A 26,221-nucleotide genomic window follows, 5' to 3' on the forward strand; every position below is an offset into this window, starting at 1 on the left:
GGGAAAGGGAGGGAGGTGGGAGGGAGTGTGTGTGAGTGTGTGTGTGTGTGTGTGTGTGAGAGAGAGAGAGACAGAGAGCCAGAGAAGGAGAGGGAGAGGGGGGGGGATGGAAGGAGCTGTATGGGACCGTGATATTCTCTCCTCCTGGATGCTTCCTTTCCTCTTCATGGCTTTGTCCCTCCTTTGTACAGTCACCGTGTGTCCCCAGGAGCAGGCACCGGTACACGGACCAGCACTCAGCCACGGAGCCGGGGATGAATCAGCCCCAACAAAGAGCCTTTGAGATGGCAGTGTGTGCTTCTGCCTGGAGGGAGGAACGCATCAGGCTTTCTCAGGCAAGCGGCAGCCTGCAGTGTAGGCTTGCTTGAGAGCCAGCACTCTTCGTCGTTGTGTGCATGACAGAGAGAGATGTCCGTGTGTGAGTGTATGCGTGCGTGAATGCAAGTGTGTAATAGTGTATGTGAGCGTGTATGTGCGCACTCTCGCTTCCAATCCTTCCTGGAGGAGAGAGGCTCTCCTCTTCACTAGACGGCAAGGTAAGGGGGATGAATGATCTTTTTTTATTTATTTTTTTTACCTCCTCTAACAATGATTTATCCCTCCAGAGCTCCTGTTTCCTCTCTCCACGGCGAGGAGAGTGGGGTAAAGAGGGGGGGATGGTGGGGAAAAAAGGAAAAGAGGCTTAACGTCATTGATAAAGAGCAGGCTAGTGTATGCCGTCGGTAGGCATCAGCCGTGGTGGAGGAAGAGAAGAAGGAGGTGGAGAGGCTGTGAGCAGAATGCAGTGCAGCCAGGTGCTGATGTGGGGGAGACAGGGAGAAGAAAAGGGGGGGATGCTGGATGTATTCAGTGATGGACTGCATCTCAAAAGAGCCTTCACCTTATGCTCACCCCTCCTCCTCAAAATCCCCACATTCCCTTTCTCCCTCCGTGTCTCCATCGCTTCTGTCCTCAACCTCTACTGCAAGAAAAGGATACAACATCCACTAAAATGTTTCCCTCAACGAGACAGATCACACTTGACAAATCCAGACTGTGCCATTGCTTTGGGCACTGTGGACAGAAGCTTCCTGTTTTTACCATTGTGTATTCTGGTGTGTGTGTGTGTATGTGTGTAGGCTGAGTTCTCAGGTGATCCTTCTTGTCCTACCAGTGCATTGGGATTTAAGCTGTTAGCGTATATAAACACACCTCAGTTAGATGGATGCTATGGGAGAAGAGGCTCAGGAGAGGAGATTGACATTTGACATATTTTATTAACAACATTTACATTCATACATAAATGTAATCATTAGAAAACCTGTTGTGCGAGAGCTTGCATGAACATGGGAGGCGATGTTTGAACTGTGCTCTTGTTTGACTCTGAATTTGAGGCATTAAGAAACAGGGGATCTGCACTGTATTGTTGAAAACAGGTTTGTAATGTCTCTCTTGTAGCCTCTCTATTAGATGCTAAATCCTCAGTGAAAATCAATAGAAGCTAAGGTGTTTTAAGGAAGTGTATAGATTTTAGTTTTCAGCCATTGCACTCATTCTTCTTGACAGAATCGTAACATTAATGCACTTAATTAAGAGTAGTGACTGCAGACATATACCGTAAGTGATCGACACAAAGGATCGACAGGATTTTGATCCATTCTGTTGTTTTTAGTAGTTCATTTCTTAAGTCGGGTAATGACGTAACTGAGACTCTGTAATTCTTACACTACCATGTGTTTGTGTCTCAGGTTACTCATTGATATTCAAGGAGGAGGAGGGAAAGGGTAGAGGAGGTGACAGAGAAGGTCTCTTTGGTGCATGCACACACACTAGTACACACACACACACAGCTGGACATCTGCTTCACTGAGGAGGATGTGTATGCTCCAAAGTCTAAAGTCGTTTCAGAGTTTTTTGGAAGCCGTCTCATGTCGCCCATCGTGCAACACAAACTGGCAGCACAGACTCTAGTCCATGCACTGGGACTCTGACAGGACAGGAAGCGATGGGGGCCTCACACATGAGCGCAACACGCAGGTTTAGGTGCTACATCATTTGCCATGTGCCCTGTTGTGTTTACGATTGTTTTCAGGAATGCTTGTGTCATGTTCATGTCAGCTGAAAGAGGGGACAGTGTGCATTAGCAGCTTAGTGTCGCCACCGGCCACAAGACGTCAAGCACTAAGGATTAAAACAGAGTCCAAATTAGGACAGTGTGACATGATTCTCCTCTCTGGGCTGAAACAGCACCCATGCTGGGTGACAGAGGAGGGCAGCAGAGTCGGCGCAGATTGATACCGTGAAGGAATCGGAGGTTAAAAATGGTTGGTGCTTTGTCCCTCGGAGAGACAAGATGAGGCCTGGGCTAAAAAAATATAAATCAGTGCTTTCATAAGCACATGCGCGTACAGTAAAGCTTGCACGAGGCCTGGCGCATCAATAAATTAGACCCAAGAGAGAAGAGTTGGGCTCGTACCATTGGTCCAGGCTGATCATACGTCTCTATCAGCACAGCGTCAAATTGTTCAAAGCACTTGTGAGAGCCAAGAGGATCTTTAATTAAACAGAGTGTTGGTCAGTGCTGCATTTTCTCCTGACTAGCCCTGAGTATACATATTGTTACCCTGCATGGAAAGGCCTACTTCTGAGTTAAGAGTGTGTTCTTCTCGTGATGTGTCAGCACCAATAGAACATCCCATAAAAGCCCCAGGACACTAGAAGTGTTGCTTTTACAATGTCATTATGTTAAGGTGTTTGGAGTACATTACAGCTTTTACTGTGCATTTATGTCCCAGCTCCTTACTGCGGGGCACAACAAACTAGTTTTCTTGTCCATTATCTCGTCCGGGAGAATCAGTGCCAATGCGTCAGGTGACAGAATGACATACGGTCTCTGTTGAGGCAACTGTCTTGTCCTCAGATCCCCTTTACTGTGTCTTGTTTACTGCAGACAAAGCTGCTCAAGATGACGGGGAAAAGAGGTTACATCTTCAGTACTGAGATTGCTGCGATCCACAGAACTGAGCCACTAAATTGGACAAAAAGAAAACATGTGAAGAGTAATTTTCAAGGCACTGACACTTCCAATCTATGTCCACTTATTCAGCATCTTTATTCTTTTCAGTTCTGTCCTCTCGCTTTCTTCCCTTCCATCTCTTTTTCTGTCATGACGTCTGAGTGTCCAGACTCTTGTTTCCTCCCCCACTCTTTTTCCTCCTGTCCTGACCTCTCATTTCTTGTTTCCTCCTGTCAATATTAACACAAGACTGATGTGCACTCCTGCGCAGATGTCTGCCCTTGAAGAACTGACAGTCCACATTGTTGGGAGCGGACATCACATTTTTTTATACTCTGTTCCAATCCTGAGGCCTTTTCTTAGTGCACAAGAAAATGACAGACAAGCTCTTTGATTGTTTACTTTCTCAGAATAGCGGTGCTCTGTGACTTTAGACTACAACTTGCTCTTCTTCATACAGAGGTTTTAGTGAGAGCCCACACATGACACATCGCTGTGAGTTATGTGACATTTGAAATACCCCATGATATGTCACTATCAATGAACTCTCTGTCTGAATATGGGTCATCTCTGCTTAATGCCCAAACTGAACTGTAAATGCAGAATATGCTTATAATTCCATTGAATATTATTTGCCTCTGACAAGTTTTTATTATGAACTGCACACTCTGCAGTGCACTTGAAATTCCTTCAGTGCTTCGCTTTTCATAAACTTAAACTAGTCCATAACATTCACTTCACATGCCCTTGGATACTCTCTACACCGTGTCCTTACCTCTGAGTGGAGCTTTTTATCAGAGATACAAATACTTCGAGGACTGAGAAAGTTGTTGAATGACGCTTTAGAAAAGACTGGCCACATATTCACCTTTATTTTCATTTGCTGCTTCGTCACCTCTAGTTATAAGTCCTCCTAGAATGCTTTCTTTTTACCTTGGAAGTCAAAGGTCAGAGCTGGGAATGGTCGTAATCCAGCACAATGAGACTGAAAACCAAGATGTTGTTAGCAAAACCAGTTCAAGCCAGGTTAGCCATTGTTAGCAATAACAGTTGATAACAACACAGTACGCATACAAACACCGTAGCAACCATATGCACAGAGAGAAGCTGGACAGGACTGTGTGTACGACTGTTTTAATGAGACACTAATAAGACAGACATTTTAATAAACAGTATATTACTAATGCTGTCACTACTGTTGATGCGCGTAGCAGCCATATTGGATTTTGAGGTTGGAGTTAGCGAGGTTCCTTTGACTTTCTGAATCGGAAATCCGACCTCAGGGGGCATTCCAGTTATTCCTGACTGGGAACTTGAAAATTCCAATCTAACCCTAACCCTAATAGACCAACAGTCTAAAGTCACGCTCGCAGCTCTGTGAGGCTATACTTAGGCACTGCAGTGTATTTTGGCGTTAAATGCTAAAGACAGCATGCTAACATGCCCACAAGGACAGCGCCAACATGCTGATGCTACTGTATGCTGGTGTCATATTCATTATCACTGTCTTAGTTCAGCATGTTAGCATGCTAACATTTGCTAATTAGCAGGAAACAAAGAGTGCAGCCGAGGCTCTAAATGTCTTCTTTTTTTTTTGCATTTATGTGGTGATAAACCAATGTTGAGGACAAATTGAAATTTGGACCTCATGAAAACACAGACCATCACCAAAACTATTACACAGCTGCGGCCCAGAAGGTAGAGCAGGTTGATCCCTGGCTCCTCCTCTTGGGCAAGAGACTGAACCCCAAATTGTGTGTGAGTGTATTTAAACTGAGTAGTGGGTGATGCCTTGTACGGTGGCTTCGGCCTCCAGTGTGTGAATGTGTATGTGAATTTGACATGTAGCCTTGTGTTAAAAGACTGAGTGGTTGGAAGATGAGATAGGCACTATACCAGTGCAGACCAGTTTACATCACCCTGAAGAAGACATGATTTCATTTAGTAAATTCAAGGCAGGCCACCCAATAAATGTTGCGATAAGTTATTTACAAATGCAAATTTGAACTTATATACCCATTTTCTGGCAAATTAGCTCTGGTTCTTCCATTTAGGTTTCTTGGAACCTTGGTGCTAGCAAACAAGCCCATATTTCCTCCGGTTCTGAGTGTAACCATTGTCATCAAGGATGTGTCATCTATGGAGGGCGTTGCACAACTTAAGTAAACAGCAGTAGCAAGATGGTGGATCACATTGATTAGCTGTGAGCTTTTGTTCTGTTATTACAGATAATTGTTTGCATTAAAAAAACAAGCATGGGCTCCATCCTCTCGTTCCAGCCTGTAGAATATGACACATTGATGTAATCATGGTTTCGCACTTCATGTCAAGGAAAATCTGTCAATCAGTTGTTTTAGCTGGGAACCAACTCTTTGGGGGTCCACCAGCAATTTATTTTTGGTCAAAATGCTGTGAATGGTTCAAAATTAGATGCGGCAACTGGAACAGAATTTGTGCCATGTTGGCGGAAAATGGGTAATAGGGGCGCTTAAGGAAAAGTCAGAGATCACCAAAGTCAGCGGAATTCAACCTCTGGAGTCTTCATAGCAATCCATGCCGTAGTTGCTTAGATATTTCAGTCTGGCCAAAAGTGGCAGACCAAACCACCAGCTAATTGACCAACCAACCGATAGGCTAACTGACCGACCAAGTGACTGACCATCCCTATCCGCTGGCATGGCTTAAGAAGCAAAACTGTGCTCACACCCAAAGCCACATTTTCACAATGGATGACTCTTCAGAGGCAGTAGATGTGTGCCATCCTCCATCATTCCTTGTATTCTGAGTGCTTTGTCGTGCATGATGTATCAGACCACTAGCATGAAATATGCATGACAGCAACGTGTTATTCCATGTCATTGAATGCAGCTTATTACATCACTTGTCGTCTCCTATTGACAATCCTTCCATGTCTGCAGAGGTGACTTCAAAGAGAAAGCAGACATCAACTTAAATCATAAACACTGCTATTGTACTGTCCGGTCACGTCTGGTGCTTGTGTACCTTTTTTATGTCCTTAGATGGTGTGTGTGTATGTTCTTGTGTGTGTGTGTTTTAAAAGGCACAAGGAAGGGAAGAGATGACCAACCAAACCCTCCCCTCCTCCTCTCCCCTCCCTCTTGAGAGGCAGTCTCATTACACTCAAAGGGCAGAACGGTCATCATAATGAAGCTGATAGAAGAGCAATCTCTAAGCCCCCCACACTGCACTGCAGACACCAAAAACAGCAGACCTTGATGCTATCTATGCCCCTATGAAATAGATGTAGCCCCCTGTAATTCAGCATAGCTGGATTATGCTTATACGTGCATTGACAGACACAAAAAGAGGATTACCTCATCGCCATCATCTCCCACCCTCACCTCACTATTTGACATGAATCCTGTGCAAAATAAACACGTGTCTGGTGCAAGAGAGGAGAGGATTGTGGGGGTGGGGGGTGGGTGGGGGGGAACATGATGTGTCCTAAAATTAGATCAGTGAAGGACTGAACACCATACTAATCCTGCGAGCACAGTCACCTGCACACTCACTACATTCCTGCATGCATGCCAACAAAAAAGATGGAAGCAGAAATCAGGGCAAATAGGAAAAAAAAATCATTCAACAGAGCTCGGAGCACTAACATCGAGCAAATCCAATATCTCTCTTATCTCCCGATCCCCTCCCACTCATCCCCAACTCCTGCTCGGGGTGGTTTGAACATGAGAGGAATGCGAGCATGCCCTCTCTTCTTCTGTCATGTTGTCTGTGAGAAACGTATGGATTGCCTGCTTGCATTTCTGCATAGCATGGAAGGCCCGGCCCTCTGTCAGGTGAAGAAGCCTTATTTGGTAGAGGGGGGTAAGGCTGTGATTCATTTCTGCCTGGAACGGGGATGTATTGCTTTGATAAAGTGGTGATTCTGCGGAGAAAATTGGATCTATTTGTGTGTTTTACACAATCTGCATGCTCCATCATCTTTCTTTAAAGGTTTGTGTTTAGTCAGACTTCACAAGCAGACTTGCTACAAACAGCTTCATGTGATTTTCTGTGAGTGAGATTTTACTGATTTGTGGATTTTCAGGTCACGCATTTGGATCTATTTAATTTTTTTTGCTCTTGCGCACAGTTGCAGAGATGGAAATATCTAATGTAGCACAATTTTTGAGTGACCTCATCCTCTTTGGCTGTTCATATCCCTGACAGCAGTAGGCTGAGTTTTTGCCTCAGAATTTTGATAGATTCAAGACAAGCCACTGAGGCATAGGGTCAAGTCCCTGCAGTTTACAGGGATGTGACCAGAAAGCGAGATTAAGCACTGTGCAAGTTCAGCTCTGTGCATACGTAATACACGGCCAGCTTAGAAATCAATAGCATATTGTTATCAAGACAGTCATAAGCTTGGCGGAGTAAGAGGGGTCAATATAAGGCCAGTTGCATGTGATTAAAGCTTGTAAATCAATACTTGCATCAACTTTTCAATTCCTTTTGCTCGGGCATGAATTAACAAAGTTGATGTGTGTGTTTCCACTTGCCTCTAATATCACAGTGGTTAGAAAAATGAGGATGAATAATGAATGCTGTGATATGTACTGTTCTCTGCCGCTTTGAACTGATGAGGCTCGATAAAGTGCCATGCAAAGCAGCCGTCCTATTTGTGCAGTTATCACCCCATTATTGCTGGCAGTGGAGGACTGTAGCAGTTTGCGTTTGACTCATGAGCAAATATTGATTGATCTGCTTGTAAAAAGATACATGAGTGCTATGTGTAAATATTTGTTCAGGCAATGCCAACATCTGCACGTCCAACAGCTATTTAAGCAGATAGTCTCTTGTGTAGTGGGGGAAAAAAAAACAGAGATCGCAATCTTGTGTTTTGCAGCTTGTTCTGTCGAGCGTTCGTTATTCAAAAAGCAGCCACAATTGGTGCTTAAAAGCCTTTCTGTGTCTGTAGCAAGGAAACTGGGTCCCTGTCTCTCTAATACATCCAGGTCTGACTGTAATCTTGGCCCCAACTCCTCTCTCCCCACCTCCTCCTGAGAGCCCTCACACCATAATGTCCCTGTCAGATGGAATTAAAGTCCTTCCCAGCACCACATTATGTACATAGGGAGAGCACAGAGTGATACGCTTATGCAACACTTAGCATATTAGCCTTGTGATTGAATTATCCTTGGAGGGTGACACCCCCCTTCCCATCCTTACCCCGCCTTCCTCTAATGATGCAGGTTTAGCTGATGTGACCAGTGGGTCTGACCTCCTTTTACCCTCTGGTGATGCAACGGGGCGAGTGGCGTGGGATAGTCACCGATACAGCTCATAACAGGCGTCGTTGATGCCGATTAGAGCCGTGCTGGTCTGAGGGCGGAGGTGGAGAGAGGAGAGGCTGCCAGCTTGATCGCCTGCTGAGCTGTGGACGACTGCAAAACTCATTTCCTCAACTCCCACCATTTCACAGTGCATGATGGGAGATTGTATCTGATATTCTAGGGGCACCTTGTAGGGCTCTGCATTGGGACATATACACCAGGGACTGTAAGTGCTACATTCTGCTAAAATAAACAAGACTAGCAGTCCGCACTCACGCTGGTGGCTCTGTGAGGCTGGAACACACAGCAGAGCTTTGGGCTTAATGGTCACACTAGCATGCTATCATCATGCACGTGCAATAACAGTAGCATCTTCATGCTAAGCAGGTATAATGTTGACCATGTCCACTAGCGTAGTGTAGCACGTTGGCATACTAACATTTGCTAATTAGCACCTCTAACTACAGATAGCCTCTGTCTTTGACTTTCCCCCCTGTGCTAATTTTGACATTGGAGCTAATTAAAAGGAACAATCTGAGGGCATTTTCATATTAGGTACGATTGATTTGTACTGTGCCCAAGTACTATTGCTCCCCCTCTCCACTCTCATGCAGCTCAGCTTTCACATTCGTCATATTGTTCCCCACCCAAGTACACTTGTGTCACCATTTGCGTGACATTTGTTTATGTAGTTGCTACAGTGTAGAAAAGATCCCAAACCTATACAGTTTTGCATTATCTCTACTATTGCTTATATTTGAGAGACAAAGTCAAGAACATCCCCGTCACCTGCCTTCTGACTTTATCACCCATGGCTGTGCAGTTCAGTGGATGAGAAAGGCGTGTGCTGGCGCAGATTTCAGAGAAGACTGGTGGTGCTGAGAAATGCCTTTGTAACTCTACTTGCTGACTGCTACTCATGTTAAATAGTAATCAACTTCGGTCCTTTGGTACAGTTGGTTTTCACACGTGATGTGAACCATACCTGAGCAAAGTATCCCGATACAACGGTTCATATCATATCTAACAAATTCATTATGTAGGTTTAGGAAAAGAAACATGGTGATGACTTACATTGAAATAACTCAGAGTTTTCTTGGTTTCACACAAGACATGAACACCAGTTTCCTGAGGGAAAGTCGTGTGTTTGTGTCTGTGTTTGTTTGAGCACTGGTCATGGGATCGCAGCCTTCCCAATTACTTGGGTTATATACAAATTACTATGTCATGACAACATTGGTTATATATGAATTCTGGTGCTTAACTTTTCATAGCCTGACCCGAGTACATATGAACCCTAGTTGAGACCACTTTTTCAAGTGGATTGAGGAACCTTGGCCATTTTCGGTACACAGTGTTCACACGGCTCAGACAAACTAGACTTTTGGGTCAAGTGTACTCTGATGCCCAGGTCCCTGATGTGACAGTCTCCTAATTTCTTCGGAAGTGCAAACCCTTCTGGTATTTCTTGACTTTGGCTTGACACACCCCAGCTCTCGATTTTTTGTCTATGGTTGAGTGCACTGGTTTTTTTTCTTCTACTTATACTGGACAAAGTTAAAATGTGACCTGAGGATGGTGTGTGTAAAAGATTGGGGGATCAAAGTGTCTTCACTAAATTTCATGACAATCTATCCAAGTGACGGACTGACCAACAGACTAGCCTTGCCATCCCTAGAGCCACACAGCTAGCGTGGCTTGCTGGAACGTCCTCCATTAAAGAGTATTAATACTAATCATGAGACTTAAATTTGAGTGATTATCTCCCAGTACAGCTGTGCTGCTGAGGAAATGAGATGTAATGTATTTAATTATTTCCCTACACTTGAATGGAAAATAAAGCTTAACATACAGTCAACCCGAGTTAGTGGCTCGCCAAACGCATGGCCATCCATCCAAGGATTAAGTGGTTACCCTCCCTGCAATCAAGGGCACACGAGCTAATAATTAGGACGGGATATGAAAGAGTTATAAAAGGTTTATGAAGGATAGCCTGCCATACTATATCTGAGTTTGTGTGTGTGCATGAGTGTGTCTGCGTGTTGTACCCGTCCTGCTAATGCACTGAAAGCCTGTGGGCGCTGGCCAGCCCGGCCGCGTGCTCATCAGTAAAATGGCACAGAGTATGAATAAGCCTTGATTGACCAGATATCCTTCATTACACATGTGCTTACAAATCCATCCCCTCTACTTGGAGCCATTCTCAGAGGCACAAGCTTGTGACAAGCCAGCAAGGCAACGTGCAGGGACATAGACATCCCAGACATGGAACGGCTTTTAGATGAGCCATTTGGATATTTTCTCCCACGTGGAACGATCCTCTGTTGTCAGATTTTATTTGAATACACTTGGTCAGAGAGACGATAACAAAGAAGAGTGGTCAGTCAGTGGCAACATCATTTTGATCACTGGGGCAGAAGAGATTTGCCTAAATTCAAATGTCAAGAATACAGTTACTTGAACATGTGCTGTCTGAAATATTGAGTGCAAATTATTAAAGGCTGAATACTTTCCCACACAGGGACATTTTGAAGCGGGCAAGCTGTCGCCCTCGTGGACCTGAGGATGTTTCGCAAGAAGAAAAAGAAGAGGCCTGAGATATCAGCGCCAAAGAACTTTGAGCACCGTGTCCACACCTCATTTGACTCCAAGCGCGGCTGCTTTGTGGGCCTGCCAACGCAATGGCAGAGCCTGATAGAGAACCTGCGCAGGCCCAAACCCATGGTGGACCCTTCCAGGATCACAGAGGTGGAGCTGAGGCCAAAGAAGGTACACCACACCTTTCATTCAGCTCTTTACGGATCCTCTGACCTCACCTTGAACTCATCACTAATGATTAGCACACCATTCAACCAGGCCCTCGTTAAGCTATCGTTAAAGCTGTCAACTGTGACTTACTGCATTTGATTACTTTTCTTATGTGACTGATAGCAGTTACATGAACTCACCTGATGTAAGATCTTTCCTCTGGTTTGACATCAAGCATTTTAGTGTTGACAGCATTTCCACTGCTGGTAAACAAGCTTTACACTGTGCAGTCAAGTCAGAGCCCATTGCTGATTTCAGAAGTTATATATTGTTGCCGCTCTTTTACAAAGACGTGGCCACCTGCCTTGGCGTGGTCAGCTGGTCGCAGGCATGGCAGACTCAGATTAGAGCGATGCACATGTATTTGATTGGCAGATGAGAGGCGGGGCAAAGTCAAACAAGAAAACCAGTCACAAACAACACAAAATTTGAGCACTTACTGCCAAATGAAAGGAGCCTCTCTGGACATAGAGACAGCTAAGCCATCCTATCCTTGAAGTTGTCACACTGAAATTTGTCCCAACTGCTTTGCCAGCCTAGGGGTGGCATGGTAGTGCAATGGTGGCCCTTCTGTGTGGAATTTGCATGTTGTCCCATGTGTCAGCGTAGGTTTTCTCCGGGTCCTCCGGCTTCCTCCCACAGTCCAGAAACATGTTGAAATTGCACATGGGTGTGAATATGTGTCAGCTCTGTGATAGTTTGGCAACCTGTCCAGGGTGTACCCCGCCTCTTGGCCAAGTCAGCTGGGACAGGCTCCAGCACCCCTGTGACCCTGTACCAGGATAAGTGGTTAGGGATAATGAATAATGAATGAATGAATGCTTTGCTGACCTTTGTTGTCCAAAAATATGCTGAAAGAAGGGATTCCTGCACTGCAAAAAGATGCAAAGCAAAAGAATGAATGTTATACATATAAGCTCATATTCAGCTGTAACCCCTTAGTGTAATTCAATTACATATTTTTCTCAGTAACTATTATTTTTTAATCTAATTATGTAACTCTGTAACATGTTACACAAACACTGAAGATATGCTGCCTGTTGTATTGATGCAAAAGTGTCCTTCAGTGCTGCAGTGCTGTCTCAGAGAATGCCATAATCCTCAGATGACAATGTGGAAAGAAGGCGTGCTCCCCTCCCCATCTTTTTGCTTTCTTATCTATCATGGGGCTAGGCTAATGACCCTGCTGTGTACACTGACTGTACAATGTTGAATACTCAGAGGGGCCACAAGATTTATTACTCCTTGCAGGCAATTAATAACAGTCCATGGTGCCTTCCCACAGATGTCAAACAGAAGGGGGAAAAAAGTGCAGGTACAGCAAAGGAAATGCCAGTTAGGGATAAAGCCTGCAAATCTCAGGATTTCTGCGCTTCATGTAGCATGCAGTTTTGACTCTGTTTGTGACCCTCCAGAAAAAAAATCAAGATAACACCAACATTTCATTAATTCCCTGATGTGATTAGTGCTTTTCAATATGAGAACCATCATGTCAGCATTTAGGTCAGATTTATGGTTTTAATGGCATCATCAAGATGAGTGTGGGGTTACTCAGAAGAGCCTCATAATGCAAAAAAATAAAACATATGCATGAAAATACAGTTCTGATTTTTACAGAGGAAAAGGTGATGTCATTTCAAACTATTTTTCCAGCATCTTCTAGAATAGGATATTGCACCAAGGCCATTATCACCTCCCATTTTCTCCTCCATGAGAGGTGCTACAGTAGGTGAGATGTCATCTGACCTCTACCCCCCGTGCAGATGTAATGGCATGGAACCAGGGAAACAGGAGAGGCTGTTGACTGGCTGTGAACTGAACATGACTCTACCCTGAGAGTGACTAATGAGACACCATGCACTCTCTCTTACAGTTGCAACAGTATCACCACTCTGGCAAAAGATCTTAAATTTGATCATTTTCTGTCAGGGCAAGTTTGCCTTTGCACGCCTGTTAAATATGCATACCATCTCCAATGTCAATAGGAACTGTTATGTTTGAATTTTGCAACATAGAAACAGTTGTAGAGGCTCTGACTTTGTGGTTTGTCTCTGGATGCATTTACTTGGTGTATTTGTCAGTGTATTGTCAGAAGCAGCCACTGGGGAAATGATTTAAGTCACTGTCTTTGAAGAATGACAAAGATGTCCTTTACACATTCTCAAGTCTAAATTTAACTCGCCTCTAAGCAATGATTATGTCACCCTCATTATTCCTTTCAGTGCAAAATCTTTCTATAATGTGATCATGGCAAACGCAATGTGATGGAGATAAACGCCTCTTCTCTTTCAGACCATAGTGCGGGGGAGCATGATCGGTCATGGAGACTACATAGCAGCCATGATCAATGACATGAACCGTCTGTCCGTGACCAGTTCTAACTCTCTGAGGAAGAGCAGCCCCTCAGCCAGGAAGAGGGCCCAGTCACTGGGAAGGCTGGGGGAAGTGAACGAGGGAGACACTTACCAGTATGAGGGCCTGACCCAGGATGATGAAGATGACGATGATGCGGGTCAAGAGTGGAGGGACAGGGCCAGGAACATCCACAGTGAGACTAACACCCCCTACCTGGGCATGAAGAAGAGCATCACTCTGCAGCCCAATGGGATCTTGCCAAAGGCCAAGTCCACCTACGAAGTCAGCGTCAGCTCCCTGGAGGGACCCTCGCAACCGGTTCCGTCCCAGAACATCCCGATGCTAAGTCATGGGGCTTATATGAGCGGTGAGGTTGGCAGCCCTCAGGAGAGAGTGATATGGAAGAGAGATTTCCAGCTGTCCAGGGGAGTGCCACCAAATCAAAGACCTATAGCTTGTTTTTACAGCCCAGCTATGACTGTACAGCAGCCCCTTAGTGATCAAGCAACAGTCACTGCGGAGCTCCGGCCCAACGTACCAATGTACATGCACCCCCAGAACAGCCCCGGGAGGCCGTTCTCCTCCTATGACCTGAAAGTAAGCCTGGCATTACAGCAGCTTCTTTGCACATCTCTGTGGTCATTAAGTGCACTGATAATACATTATTCATAGGATACACAATATATGCATATTTTTGCTAACGTTATGTACATCATATTACTAGTCCTCAACATGTTTTTGCATGAGCTCTGAATCCATTAAGTTTAAGTTTTTTTGTCAAGAAATCATTTTCATGCTTAGGGTTTGGAAACTTTAGCGAGGCAGCATATTGATTGGATTTGCACTAAAGGTGATTAAAGCTCCAGGGTTGACTATTTTATTTAATTCTAGACTTAAAATATGAAATGTGGGTTTAAAGTGCCAGTGGGGTTGTAAAAGTTGAGAGATGGTGTGTTTGGCAGGATCTCAACGGGACACTTGGGTCCATATAGCAACATCTTTACATGGGTCATATCAGGTGAAGTGGGTGCAGAGTGAGGGGAATGACTTGATTTACATTCAGTTTTAAAGCAGGTCTTGAGCGCCAGGCAGGCGGCCAAGTCTCTTTCAGCTCCCTCCCCTTAATGTTCTTCACCCTTCTCTCTTTTATCGTGCAGGCAGAGTCGGCAGTGAGGTACCACTCCGGCTTCCTGCCCACTGGCAACAGCAGTCCTCTTGCAGGCGGCATCAGACCCCAGCGAACTGTGCGCTCCTCGGCTAGCTACACATTAGGCCTATCCCCTAACATAGGGCTGAGGCCCAATGGGCCTGACCCCTTCCTCAGACACTCTGGATGCCCCAATCCTCCCTACCCCCGGCAAGACAGCCCCTCCCAGCCTCGACCCTCCCCTACAGGCTCACTAGCCACCAGTCCTCCAGGCACCTGCTCCCCTGCTTTCAGGCCCCCACAACATCCTTCACCCAGACCGCCGCCAGACCCACCTAAGGTGACCCATGAACAGTTCAAGGCAGCCCTGCAGATGGTGGTAGACAAGGGCGATCCACGGTCTTACCTGGAGAACTTTGTGAAGATCGGCGAGGGTTCGACAGGGGTGGTGTGTATCGCTTCAGAGAAGCACAGCGGCAGGCAGGTGGCGGTAAAGATGATGGACTTGCGGCGGCAGCAGAGGAGAGAGTTGCTCTTTAATGAGGTACAATATCCAACTATGTACGAAGATTCCAACAAACACAACACAAACCTCCAACACACAGTGCATTCAAAATTACAACGACAAATTGGAGGATTTGGGCCTGCTGTTGTTTGCGGTCTTTCATTTAATGGATACTTGTGGTTTATTTCAACCTAGTATCTTTCCTATAATTTTGGCTCTGTCCATTATGGCTCGTTTCCCTGAATCTCTGAAACAAAGGGTTAGCATGACCCATAGGGTCAAAGTAGTCCCATGAACTAGATAGATGCCAGGTTGAAATGAACCAGAATTTTCCTTTAATGCGTACTTAAAGGGATATGCTGATAAATTTACACATAAAGGTTCAGTTTGCCTGTCACTGGGAGAGCTACTATAAAAACAGTTGTACAATGTCTTCTGTGGCTCTGGACAGAGCCTTCTAAAGTTTAGGAAAATTACCCCTGATTATGTCTTTTGAGTTATCTCAGTTTAGGCTTGGAGATATTTAAAGATGTGGGCGTTTACCAGATTGGATTTCTAAAAAGAGAGACATTATTGATTTGGGTAGTTAGAGCCTGATCCATACTAAAGAGCAGAAATGTGACCATGTCATTGTTTTGCAAGTCTTTGCACTCAAGTCCCAAGTCATGTCACTAAACTTTGATTTTCAAGTCCAAAACAATTAATAATGCGCTTTTCACCAAATGTAATGCCGACAGAGTAACAAGGTTAGCTAAGCATTTGCTAACAATGTTAATATTAGCCTCAGCTTACTGTTTTTTTGTGCAGCTTCTAATGTTGAACAAAGTTGGTGGTTGTTGTGTCTTGTTTTTAGTTGACCACCATGTAGTTTTCGTAGCAAATGAACCTATCTTTGGCATGATTTTTAAAAGCTGGGGCTCAGTAGCATCACGTTACTCCTTCATAGTTCTCTCCTGCAGCTTGATTGGATGCTGTTGGGTTGGTTCAAACAAAGTAGATCTCGGGAAATTAAGTCCTCCTGCTGGGAATGAATAACATTAACGTTAGTTAATTCAGGACATTAAGGGAAATGAATTAATTTGTGGCGCACCTTTTAAATCATTGGGATTTGGGGATGGTTTCAAGTATTTTCAAGTCAAAAGGCTCAAGTCCAAGTAAAGTCATGAGTCATTGTTGTTTAAGTCCAAGTCTAGTTGCAACTTCTGACTCAAATCTGATTGGAGCTGAAGTCATGTGACTCAAGTCCACATCTCTGCTAAAGAGCAAAAGTCAGGATATCTTGGACTCTGCAGCATCAACTTACAAGTCCCCTTGCTTTATGAAAGCTGATTGAGTACCCCCTTGAACATCTGAGAACTATATTGTGGCCACATTACTGGTAATGTTTTGAAAGGCTTTTAGTTCTAAGGTGAAGGTTTTGTGTTGCAGGTGGTCATCATGAGGGACTATCAGCACAGGAACGTGGTGGAGATGTTTAAGTCAGCCCTGGTGGAGGAGGAGCTGTGGGTCATCATGGAGTACCTGCAGGGTGGAGCACTGACCAACATTGTGTCTGAGACCAGGTACGAGCACCACCAAGAGATCGTCCTGGTCCCTCTCAAGAAAACTGCATTGGTGCATGTCTGTTTGTTTATGATATCATCTTTAATAACTAAATCAACCACAAGGGGGTAGTGTGGTATTGACTGCTGAGGGCCCAGTGTTGCTACCAGCAGCACAAAGACTGTCATTCAGCCATCTCTCTCACTCCGAGCCTGCTGCTTTTCTCTGGGGAAAAGTAATAATTCAATAACGTAATCAGATATGTGTATGTTTAGATGCCACGTGGAAAGTCAATTTTGGTTGAGAATTTGATTTCCTGATGCTGTCACACTGTCCAGTAGCGCATACATCAAAAATAAGGAAAACATATCGACCAGCGGAAGGGAGCTGAATTTGATCGGGGTGTGTTTGCTTTGAGCTGTCAATGTATTTTATATTATTAACAGATGGCTGGCTCAGTCTCCATGAGATGACACCAGGGTTAGATCGCTTGACTTGAAGGGATGTAAAAATTTCTCTTGAGCCAGAAGACATATAAAATGAGCCAACTGTCACAGCCACTGTTTGTCAGACACTAACACAATCAGTATATTGACAGAACAATCGAGAATAAGGTTCTTTTCTTCTGTTTTTCCTGGCTGCAGTCTACTGTCAAATATTTTTTAAACTGCCTAAATGAGTGCAAAGTTTTTCCTAATATAGTTTAGATGCATCTTTAAATGGGACTTGTGTGGGAGAACGCAGAACTCTGTTAGGTAACCTTGAGTTATCTTTGTTTTCAGTGGGCACATGACCTCGTTTGCTGTTTGAAAATGGCCCTCTGCCTCCTGGCTCACACATCTTTATGTTGCACTTGTGAAATATCAAAGTCACATTAACATTGCAGAGGAATGAACATGTTCTGTTGGTCATATTGTTGTGTGGGAGTTGTTGTTTTGAACCTTCCACTCTTTATCGTTGCCTTTAATGCGCTGTGATTCATGAATTTCAACTTTTATGGCTGTTGATTCGTCGTAACTCGTAATGGAAAAGTGTCAAATGTTAATGTAAAATCTGTGCATGTGTGTGTGTGTGTAAACTTGTATGTGTGTGTTATCCTGCAGGCTGAGCGAGGAGCAGATTGCCACAGTTTGTGAAGCTGTTCTGCAAGCCCTGGCCTATCTCCATTCGCAGGGAGTCATCCACAGAGACATCAAGAGCGACTCTATATTACTCACATTAGACGGAAGGGTACGATATGTTGTTACTCTTTCTGTCTTTCTCTCTCTCTCTCTTTGTTTTGTTATCTTAGTAAAGTCTTTCTCTGGTTCCCCACAGGTTAAGCTTTCAGACTTTGGCTTCTGTGCTCAGATCAGTAAGGACATCCCTAAGAGGAAATCTTTAGTGGGGACACCCTATTGGATGGCTCCTGAGGTCATCTCCAAATCACCATATGGCACTGAGGTGAGGAGGCGCACATTCAAACGCACTCATGCTGAATAACAGTGGTGATCTCTCTGATGTAGTGTAAATGCCAACAGCGGCAATCTGTGCAGTATGATCTGTTGCATATGGTAAATGTGTGATTGTGCACCAGGTGGATGTTTGGTCAATGGGTATTATGGTGGTGGAGATGGTGGACGGAGAGCCCCCGTACTTCAGTGAAACCCCTGTAGCAGCTATGAAGAGATTGAGGGATGAGCTGGCTCCTACTGTGCGAAATGTCAACCAGGTACGAGAACAGACAGACAACAAATTCTTTCTTTAAAGATGCTGTGTTTAGCATTTTATGTGTAGCCCTAGAAGGTGGCAGTGTTGGTCCAACATTTTTGTCCAGACAGAAATTTCTTGACCGACGTCAAATGGAGTGACATGAAATTTGGTACAGACATTCATTCCACCCTCTAAATGAATTGCTATAACTTTGGTTAGCCTAAGTATTCCTCTAGCGCCATCATCAGGTCAAACGTTTACCTTATCCAAGACTTTGGTTTATGACCAATGTTGCATTTGTGTGCTCCTTGGTTGGTTCCATTTTCCGAGTTGGGAGGTTGTTCTTCTGACTTTGGTGTGTTCATGAACTTTTTAAATGCAGAGATACGATGGACACTAGAAAGAAAATGTGCTGTATTGCAGCTACAGTTTGAAGCTTTTAATTATTGGTTTGGTCCCAGTCTTGTTTCTGCAAGAGTACATTCCCTAATACCAACAAAACATTGCTTTACCTGATTTGTTGTCAGGTTTATTGCTAACACATAACTTACTTACCAACTCTAGGCCACCTTATGTCAACAGCAACTAAAAATTACAACCTAATTCAAAAAATTTGACATGCAATACACAAAATAATAAAAAAAAACTTTAACGTCAACCAAGCATTCACTTTTGTCTGCCATGTTTTTGTGTAATATGCCAACCCAGTAAGGTGTGTACCAAAATTGTCACAGAATTTCTTAGTTGTTATCCTGCCTTGAGGGGGCATTCACATGGATTTCCCAAGGCAGGAACTAATATTTCAGATTATTCACGCATCACATGAACGCTGGGTAAATCCTTTCAAAAGAATGGCATTCCTATCAACCTCTGCTGTAGTATCTGTTGGGTGCTAATTAGCGAATGTTAGCATGCTAATACGCCAAACTAAGATTGTAAACATGGTTAACATTGGACCTGCTAAATATTATCATGATGCAATGTTATCAACATTATCTGATACAACCTTTATTGAGCATGTTAGCATTTTGATGTTAGCATTTAGGCAAGGCACATTTCAGCAACAAGGCAATTCAAAGTGCTGTACATAAACATTGAAAACATTAAGACATATTGCAAAGAAACACATTATAAAAGGACATTTAAATACAGTTAAAAGCAGTCACTAAAGAGCCGAGAGGATAGAAATCAAAGACAAACTAAAATAGAATAAGACAGGTATTAGCTCAAAGCACCGCTGCTAGCATGGCTTTAGATTCTTGTTAACTTTCACAATAATTATCATAAATTAATTGTTACAATTTACAACTGCAACAATTTATTGGTGGTGTTGTTCTCTGGTCCAGATCTCCCCTGTTCTAAAAGACTTCCTGGACCGTATGCTGACTCGGGACCCCCTAGAGCGGGCCAGCGCCACTGACCTGCTGGAGCACCCCTTCCTGCTGCAGAGCGGCTCACCTCAGTGCCTGGTCCCACTGGTGGAGCAGTACCGCAAGCGCATGTCCCGCTGCTGACCCCACGGGGCTCCCGCTCCCCAGCACCCACCTTCAGTCTGACCTTGTCCAGGCGAGGACCAGCACCAGGGTCCCAACTCCTCTAGCACCCAAGCCAACGGGGGCTCAGCTCCAGAGAAGCAGACCCAGACAGCGTGTTGCTGCCAGAGTGATGGTGGCAGGACGGCAAGCTCTGTTGACAGACACCGCATGGTCTCAGGCATGAGAGAAGCACTTTAGGAGTGAGTTAAAGGCAGCATGCAATTCCTCACCTCTCGACTCGGTTCGATCCGAATATTGATCGGCTTCCTGTAACATTCAGTGGGACTCAACACAACACAACATGGTGCATATCAGCTGATAGCAAAAATCAATATTCCACGTAACTATATGTAATGGACATGTGCTACTCTAAAGATCCTTTATAGTGTTCATAGTGGGCATTATTACTAGCAGTGTAAAGCTCATAAAGCTGGTGTTAGGCTCAAACCACAGTAGCTCATTGTGACATTATTAAGGAAGGATAACGTTACCTCTGCACTCTCACACACTCTGTTGTGGAAACTGGACAACAGCCTGGTCAGTACACTCCACAAACGCTGACAGCAGACTCTTTGCATGGCCAAATGGAGGCACACCTGGCCTGATGTGAATGCTTGAATATGTACCAAACTGGGATGTGAAAGACAATTCTCCTTTATTAGCATAATAAATGGGTAGATGAAAGCCCAGCTGCTGCTATTGGGCCATTGGAAAAATACCAGTACCATATTCCTGTTTTTCATATTTATTCTTTATTTCCAAAAGGTGTTGTGGGTTGTTTGTATGATGTGAAGTTGCAAATAAGGTTTCACTATTAAGTATGGACTTGAAACATAAGCAGATAAATTAATAATGTAAATAAAAAATACTGAATATTAGGTCATTGTACCTGCTGATCTACTGCAGTAAATTATATGAGATGAACTCAAAACTTTACTTTTCTTTACTGAAATGTGAGTGTATAGTTGTATGTATGTGTGTGTGTGTGTGTGTGTGTGTGTATGTGTGCATGTGTGTGTGTGTGAGCACATGGGCACATGGGTGTGTGTGAGGTGACATCTCAGTGTTTGCTTCTGATACAACCCTCTTTGTATTGTGACAGACTTTTTGAAAACCACAAGACGTGTGTTGCTCCTCCGGAAGATGTGTATGACTGTATTTGCATTTGTTTGCCTAGATAAAGCACACAGGCCTGGCATGTGATGCTGCAGGACGTCCACCTGCTGAGAAACACTTTGCACATAGTCTTTGTATTCTGACACGGATACATGTTGACATGTTTCATGTATTTCTATCTCTGTGTGGATCATTCATGAAAAAGAGAATTACACATTTTAATTTTGTATAAATCAATAAATGATACATATTGAATCGGAATTTATTTAACCCTGCATTTTCCTCATTTACACACACGTACACACACAAATATGCTTGCATGATTACTGGTGTTTTAAAGTATTTATTAGGTATTCAGCATGAATAGTACAATGCACAGTCAGTGACTATCTTTAAGCAAAATACATACAGTATTAAAAACACAGAAGCAATATCAAATACATTTAATTCCATACAATATAAATACCATATATATGAAACAAAAATAATTATTTTCAGTAGCTGGTAGACCGATAAACTGATATTATTTTAATTATAAATTATTTCAAATATAGATTAGCAAAATTGTATGCAGCTGTATGCAACTGAACACTTAGCTTTAAAACCTCTCATTTTATAATGATAAACATTGAAATAACTAATGAACTGCAACATAAGCAAACCATTATTATTCCTCTCAATTAATATATATATCACTAAGCGATCAAACTGCATCCTCAGAAATTTAAGTGCTGTAAAAATGTCCCTAACAACAATTTCTGATGCCTGAAATTGTCCTTATTCTAATCGAGGGTGGACTGAGACGAGCAGCTTTCGAACTCACACTTCACTCCACTGATGCTGTCAACGCTCGGCTGGCTGTTGACCTGCTGATGTGTGTGTGAGAGAGGGAAGGTTTCGGAGCGGGAAATCCGCCCTCGGCCGTTTGAGGAGCCAGACGAACAGTCTATCACCATCCTCATGAACTCCGGGGCGGTGAATCGGCGCAGCAGTCTGGTCCCCAGGCCCATGAATCCCGGCATACGGTTTGGGATCTTCCCGGACTCCATCTCCCCTCTGGCAAACAGCAGTTTGTTGTGTCTCCCGGTCGCGCCAACGCTTCCCCTCTTCTGCTGCTCTCTTCTGCTTGATGGGGCTATGTCATTAGCCTCTTCCCTCTGTGATTTGACATTCTCCTCGAGTGCTCTCACGGGCTGACTCTTGCCGTTTAAAAGAGGTTTTGGCATGGAGACAGTTTTGTCAGCATCGTTTGTCAGGCCCCGGGTGTTCCCTTGACATTCCATCTTGTCTATCAGGCATCTCTCATCCTGTAGCGAGGCTCTCTTTAATTTGCTGGCTGACAGGCTCATGTCACGCACATCACCCTGATAGGACTGCTTTCTGCTGCTCAGGAGGTCCAGGTTAAACGACTTTGCTTTTCCCCAGAGAGGAAAACTTACTGCTGTTTGCTCTTGGAGTCCAGTGTCTCGACTGACATCTTTCTGGCTTGGCTCAGGCAGAGAGTTCAGAGTTTTAGCCCTTAGTTCTCTAAGATGGCAGTTTTGCAGTTGTTTGGCAGTGAACAGAACGCTGTGATCCCCCTCAGTCTTGCTTTTCTCTATCTGAGGAGGCAGAGCCCAGCTGTGGCGATAGTTGTCATCTTGAGACTGACTCCTGGGGCATCTGAAGCGGTTCCACAGCCCACTGCTGTCTCCAATCTTCAGCTGTTTATGAAAAACCTCCGGCAGTTGGTCTTCATTATTGTTCAGCTGCTTGGAGAACCTCTCCAGAACATGCCTGGGAAGCCTGTTGGGCAGCTGGCTCTCTCCTTCTCCGATGGTACCCGAATCAGCAAGTGGGTCGTCCGCGCCTACGCCCCTCCTGCAAGGAAAGTTCAGAATCTGCACACACTGGTTGTGTCCAAAGAAGTTAGCCACCTCGATAGCTGAGTGACCAGCATTATTTGTTCTGTCCATCCTCAGTCCAAGTCTTTTAAAAGCTCGCACCAGGAACTCCAGAACCTGGCTGTGCCCAGAAAAGGCAGCATACATCAGAGCGCTGTTACCCCAGGCGTCAGAGATGTCAGGATCAGCATTGAACTGCACTAAAAGTTTGACCACATCCAGATGACCCAACTCACAGGCATGGCTGAGGGCAGTGCGACCGTCCTCATCCTGGCAGTTGACATCGGCCCCTTTCTCCAGCAGCAGTCGGGTGAACTTGGCCCTGGTCCCGGGGTCTTGTAGGCAGACAGCGTACATGAGCGGGGTGCGGCTGTTTTCTGTCTTAGAGTTGATGATGCGTCCGTCCAAGGCATCCAGAATGAAGCGCGCAAGGTGAACTTTACCACCGTGCATGGCATCCAGAAAGGTCTTAGTGCCAGAGCCCTGGCGTAAATCTTTTGGCCGCATCATTCTTGAACAACTACTTGTGGAGCCGAGCCTTCGAGTGAGCAGAGACAGAAGGTGAGAAATAGGGAGAGAAAGTGTGTAGCAAGTTCTCTGAGGCTCTCGGTGTTGACAGTGAGTGCATTTACCTCAGAGTAAGACTCAGAGAGAAGCTGCCAGTGTTTTTATACCTCCCTCTCCACATGCCCTCCCCACGTTGCCTAGGAAACAAACGTCTGAGGACCATTATGCAGTGGCAGCATCCATTCAGCCCAAGCACTCTCTGCCTGGAGAGAAATATATGCTATTTGAACAGAATAATTACTCAAGGAGAAAAACATGGCCAGTGTTTTTCATGTGAGGTCCGCGAGGTTAACTTAAATGCACCATTTTTACTTTCCTTTGATGCAAATTAACTTAATTAACAAATTCCTGCTGCTGATAGAATAATCAAATATAGAAAAGGTCCAACAGTATTTTGTGAAACCTATGAATAGGGCATTATGTTGAGTCCCATTTACATTCATGACTATACTGTTATCAGGATGCTTACCAAAGGTTTGAGGGAAGATTGAAGGCTTTGAGAGGCTCGCTTCACAAAGAGAGGGAAAATTAGTTTTTTTTTCTCCTTTCCCTCCTGCCTTTAAATGCTGCATCCATGCATCCATCCATCCATCCATCCATCTCGTGCTCCTGCTTGCAGTTTGCTTCATCCACAAATCATAATAATGTGCAGCAAGTTCAAATATGTTGCTCAATTGTGGCTTGACTTTCTCAAGGTTTCATAATAATGACTTTGCCTGAAGGTCTTTTTGTTGTCATGGAAAATAGTAAATCCAAAGAACTCAACACGAGAAAAAAGGTAGTGTAAGCCCTATTTTATTAGCTTATTAAATTGTATAAAAAAAAGACTGCTGTTTTTATGAGGATATCAGCATGATTATTTGTTGCTTTCCGAAGTGACACTGAAAAGAAATGTCAAATGCTGTTATGAATTGTGTGTTGTAGTATCATATGCTCATGTCTATCTAGTGCTTTGTTAAGGCAGAGACACACCAAATCAAAATCAAAGAACTAGTGGTGATGAAAGCAGATTGCAATGCATTGCATTCGCATGTGTCTTGACCTTGAACAAAATGCAAAGACTGAGGATGACCAACTAGCACTTTAGTTCTGTGCCTGCGTGAAGGAAAACAACTTTCCTACTAGCAGGTGGCAGTAATCTGTATCATCATTAACAAAGTGAGACAGGAAGACTGACAGGATGGATTAAAGACACTAGTTAGCCTGTCAGCACATTAACAACCTGATGTTGAAAGAGCAACACTTACTGTGCGCAACAACAACACAAACAATTATGAACCTTCCTGCTAAAAAGCTCAATGGCTAGAAAATATTAGGGTTGCCCCATCATAGACAACCACGCGTTGGTTGACCAGAAAAGACATTAGTTGACAAAATACCATTGGTTGCTTAGTCACAGAAAAAACAAAAACGAATGTGAAACTCTATCGGGAGCTGCGCCTTGTCAAAATAAATCAAAACCTATATGACTGGACGATGTGGGAATTTAATTTGAAAGGACAGACACAGGAAGTGGTCAAACTCAGCAGTCAATCAAATTTCACGTTACAAACCAATCACAGCCGACAGATATCTTTCCTTTCTTCCATAAATATTCAGTCTGATAAACACAGAAAAGTTGAGCATTTTGATGCAGGGCTGTCAGAGCTTTACATGTGTCCCACAGACGATAGGTCAACACACTTATAAACAGCGGCTGGAAGAAGATCAGCTCTGCACTCAGGATTTAGGTAAATAGGATGTATGATCATTGTTAAGGTTGCCTAGCAACCTCAGTCTAACCTGTTGCCATGCTCTTGAAAGCTGGCACAAAAATGGCGCAGGAGTAGTGCCCAGCCCTCAACCTCGCGTTTTCAGTGCGGTTGAACACACACTGTGAACAGCCCCTAATTTCCAGGGCTGGTACCTGCAGTTATTACACAAGCTAGTTAATAGCATGTCGGGCAGGAAATTCAAAGTGTGGGATCATTTTGAGAAGCTGAAGGACGAACCCAAGGTGATACGTAAACTCATCTTCATTGGTCGACTACAAACATGACGTATCATCTGAAACATGTCAGTAGCTACATGCCCATTAGCACAATCATTATTGTTTTGAGGACAGCGTCATTAACAGGCGGCTCCCTCAGTGTGTGACGTGCACTTGTAGATAAAATATAGGCCTATATTAATGAAGGTTCATTAGTACGGTCTTGTATTTCTCTGTAATGTAGCACAGTGTTAACAATGTTACTGATACTATTCTTCCTCACACCTTGAACTCAAAGCATTGTGTTGCACCACCCAAAATATATAATTTGATAATTAAATAATATCGTAAACATGCAGGTGACTAGTCCACTAATGGCCCTAAATGACAACTTTTGGTCAACTAGGAAAATTCTTAGTTGGGGGCAGCTCTAGAAAATATAATCTTGCTCCCTCTTTAGCCCTCTTTAGCTTTCCTCACTTCCGTTTCTCTTCCCGTGCATGGAATTGAACTGTCAGTCAGAGAGATTTTATTCACCAGCAGGCTCTGCCGTTGTAGACGCCAATTCAACATGCTGAATAAGCCAAAAAATGCTGACAAGGGCAGACAGGGGCCACGGTACAGAACACACCACCAAAAAATAGGGCGACAGACAATCACAGAAAGCACATGGTTGAGCACTGACTGTCAGCTTGGTGTGTCAGGGCCATAAAGTACAGACATTTTGACATGTCAGAATTCTGCATTAATTACACAACTTTTTTTTCTCTCCATTTTTGCTTACAGCCCTCACACTTACTAACTATAACTGCACAT

General features: G+C 44.0%; 2 protein-coding genes across 2 annotated transcripts; one reads left to right on the plus strand and one right to left on the minus strand.

Annotated features, from left to right (window-relative positions):
* The first annotated feature begins 73 nt into the window (after positions 1-73).
* LOC125901308 (serine/threonine-protein kinase PAK 6) lies at positions 74-21,240 on the plus strand. The gene is made up of 9 exons (XM_049596952.1): positions 74-536; positions 10,808-11,055; positions 13,387-14,046; positions 14,607-15,140; positions 16,530-16,663; positions 17,747-17,873; positions 17,961-18,086; positions 18,220-18,354; positions 19,682-21,240. Exons 2-9 carry the CDS (start codon positions 10,852-10,854, stop codon positions 19,847-19,849), a joined length of 2,088 nt encoding a protein of 695 aa, XP_049452909.1. The 5' UTR covers positions 74-536; positions 10,808-10,851; the 3' UTR covers positions 19,850-21,240.
* Positions 21,241-21,599: 359 nt separating this feature from the next.
* On the minus strand, positions 21,600-23,490 carry LOC125901309 (inversin-A). Its single transcript, XM_049596953.1, has one exon. The coding sequence runs from the start codon at positions 23,377-23,379 to the stop codon at positions 21,769-21,771; it is 1,611 nt and encodes a 536-aa protein (XP_049452910.1). The 5' UTR covers positions 23,380-23,490; the 3' UTR covers positions 21,600-21,768.
* Between the last annotated feature and the right edge of the window lie 2,731 nt (positions 23,491-26,221).

Source organism: Epinephelus fuscoguttatus, linkage group LG14 (genome assembly GCF_011397635.1).
Source record: "Epinephelus fuscoguttatus linkage group LG14, E.fuscoguttatus.final_Chr_v1".
Lineage (NCBI taxonomy): Eukaryota > Metazoa > Chordata > Actinopteri > Perciformes > Serranidae > Epinephelus > Epinephelus fuscoguttatus.

Bases quoted from the DNA above. Each gene is read 5' to 3' on its own strand.
- LOC125901308 (XM_049596952.1), top strand. From the start codon at position 10,852: ATGTTTCGCAAGAAGAAAAAGAAGAGGCCTGAGATATCAGCGCCAAAG. The intron at 17,874-17,960 runs GTACGATATGTT...GGTTCCCCACAG, and splicing joins TACTCACATTAGACGGAAGG to GTTAAGCTTTCAGACTTTGG. The intron at 18,087-18,219 runs GTGAGGAGGCGC...ATTGTGCACCAG, and splicing joins AATCACCATATGGCACTGAG to GTGGATGTTTGGTCAATGGG.
- LOC125901309 (XM_049596953.1), bottom strand. From the start codon at position 23,379: ATGATGCGGCCAAAAGATTTACGCCAGGGCTCTGGCACTAAGACCTTT.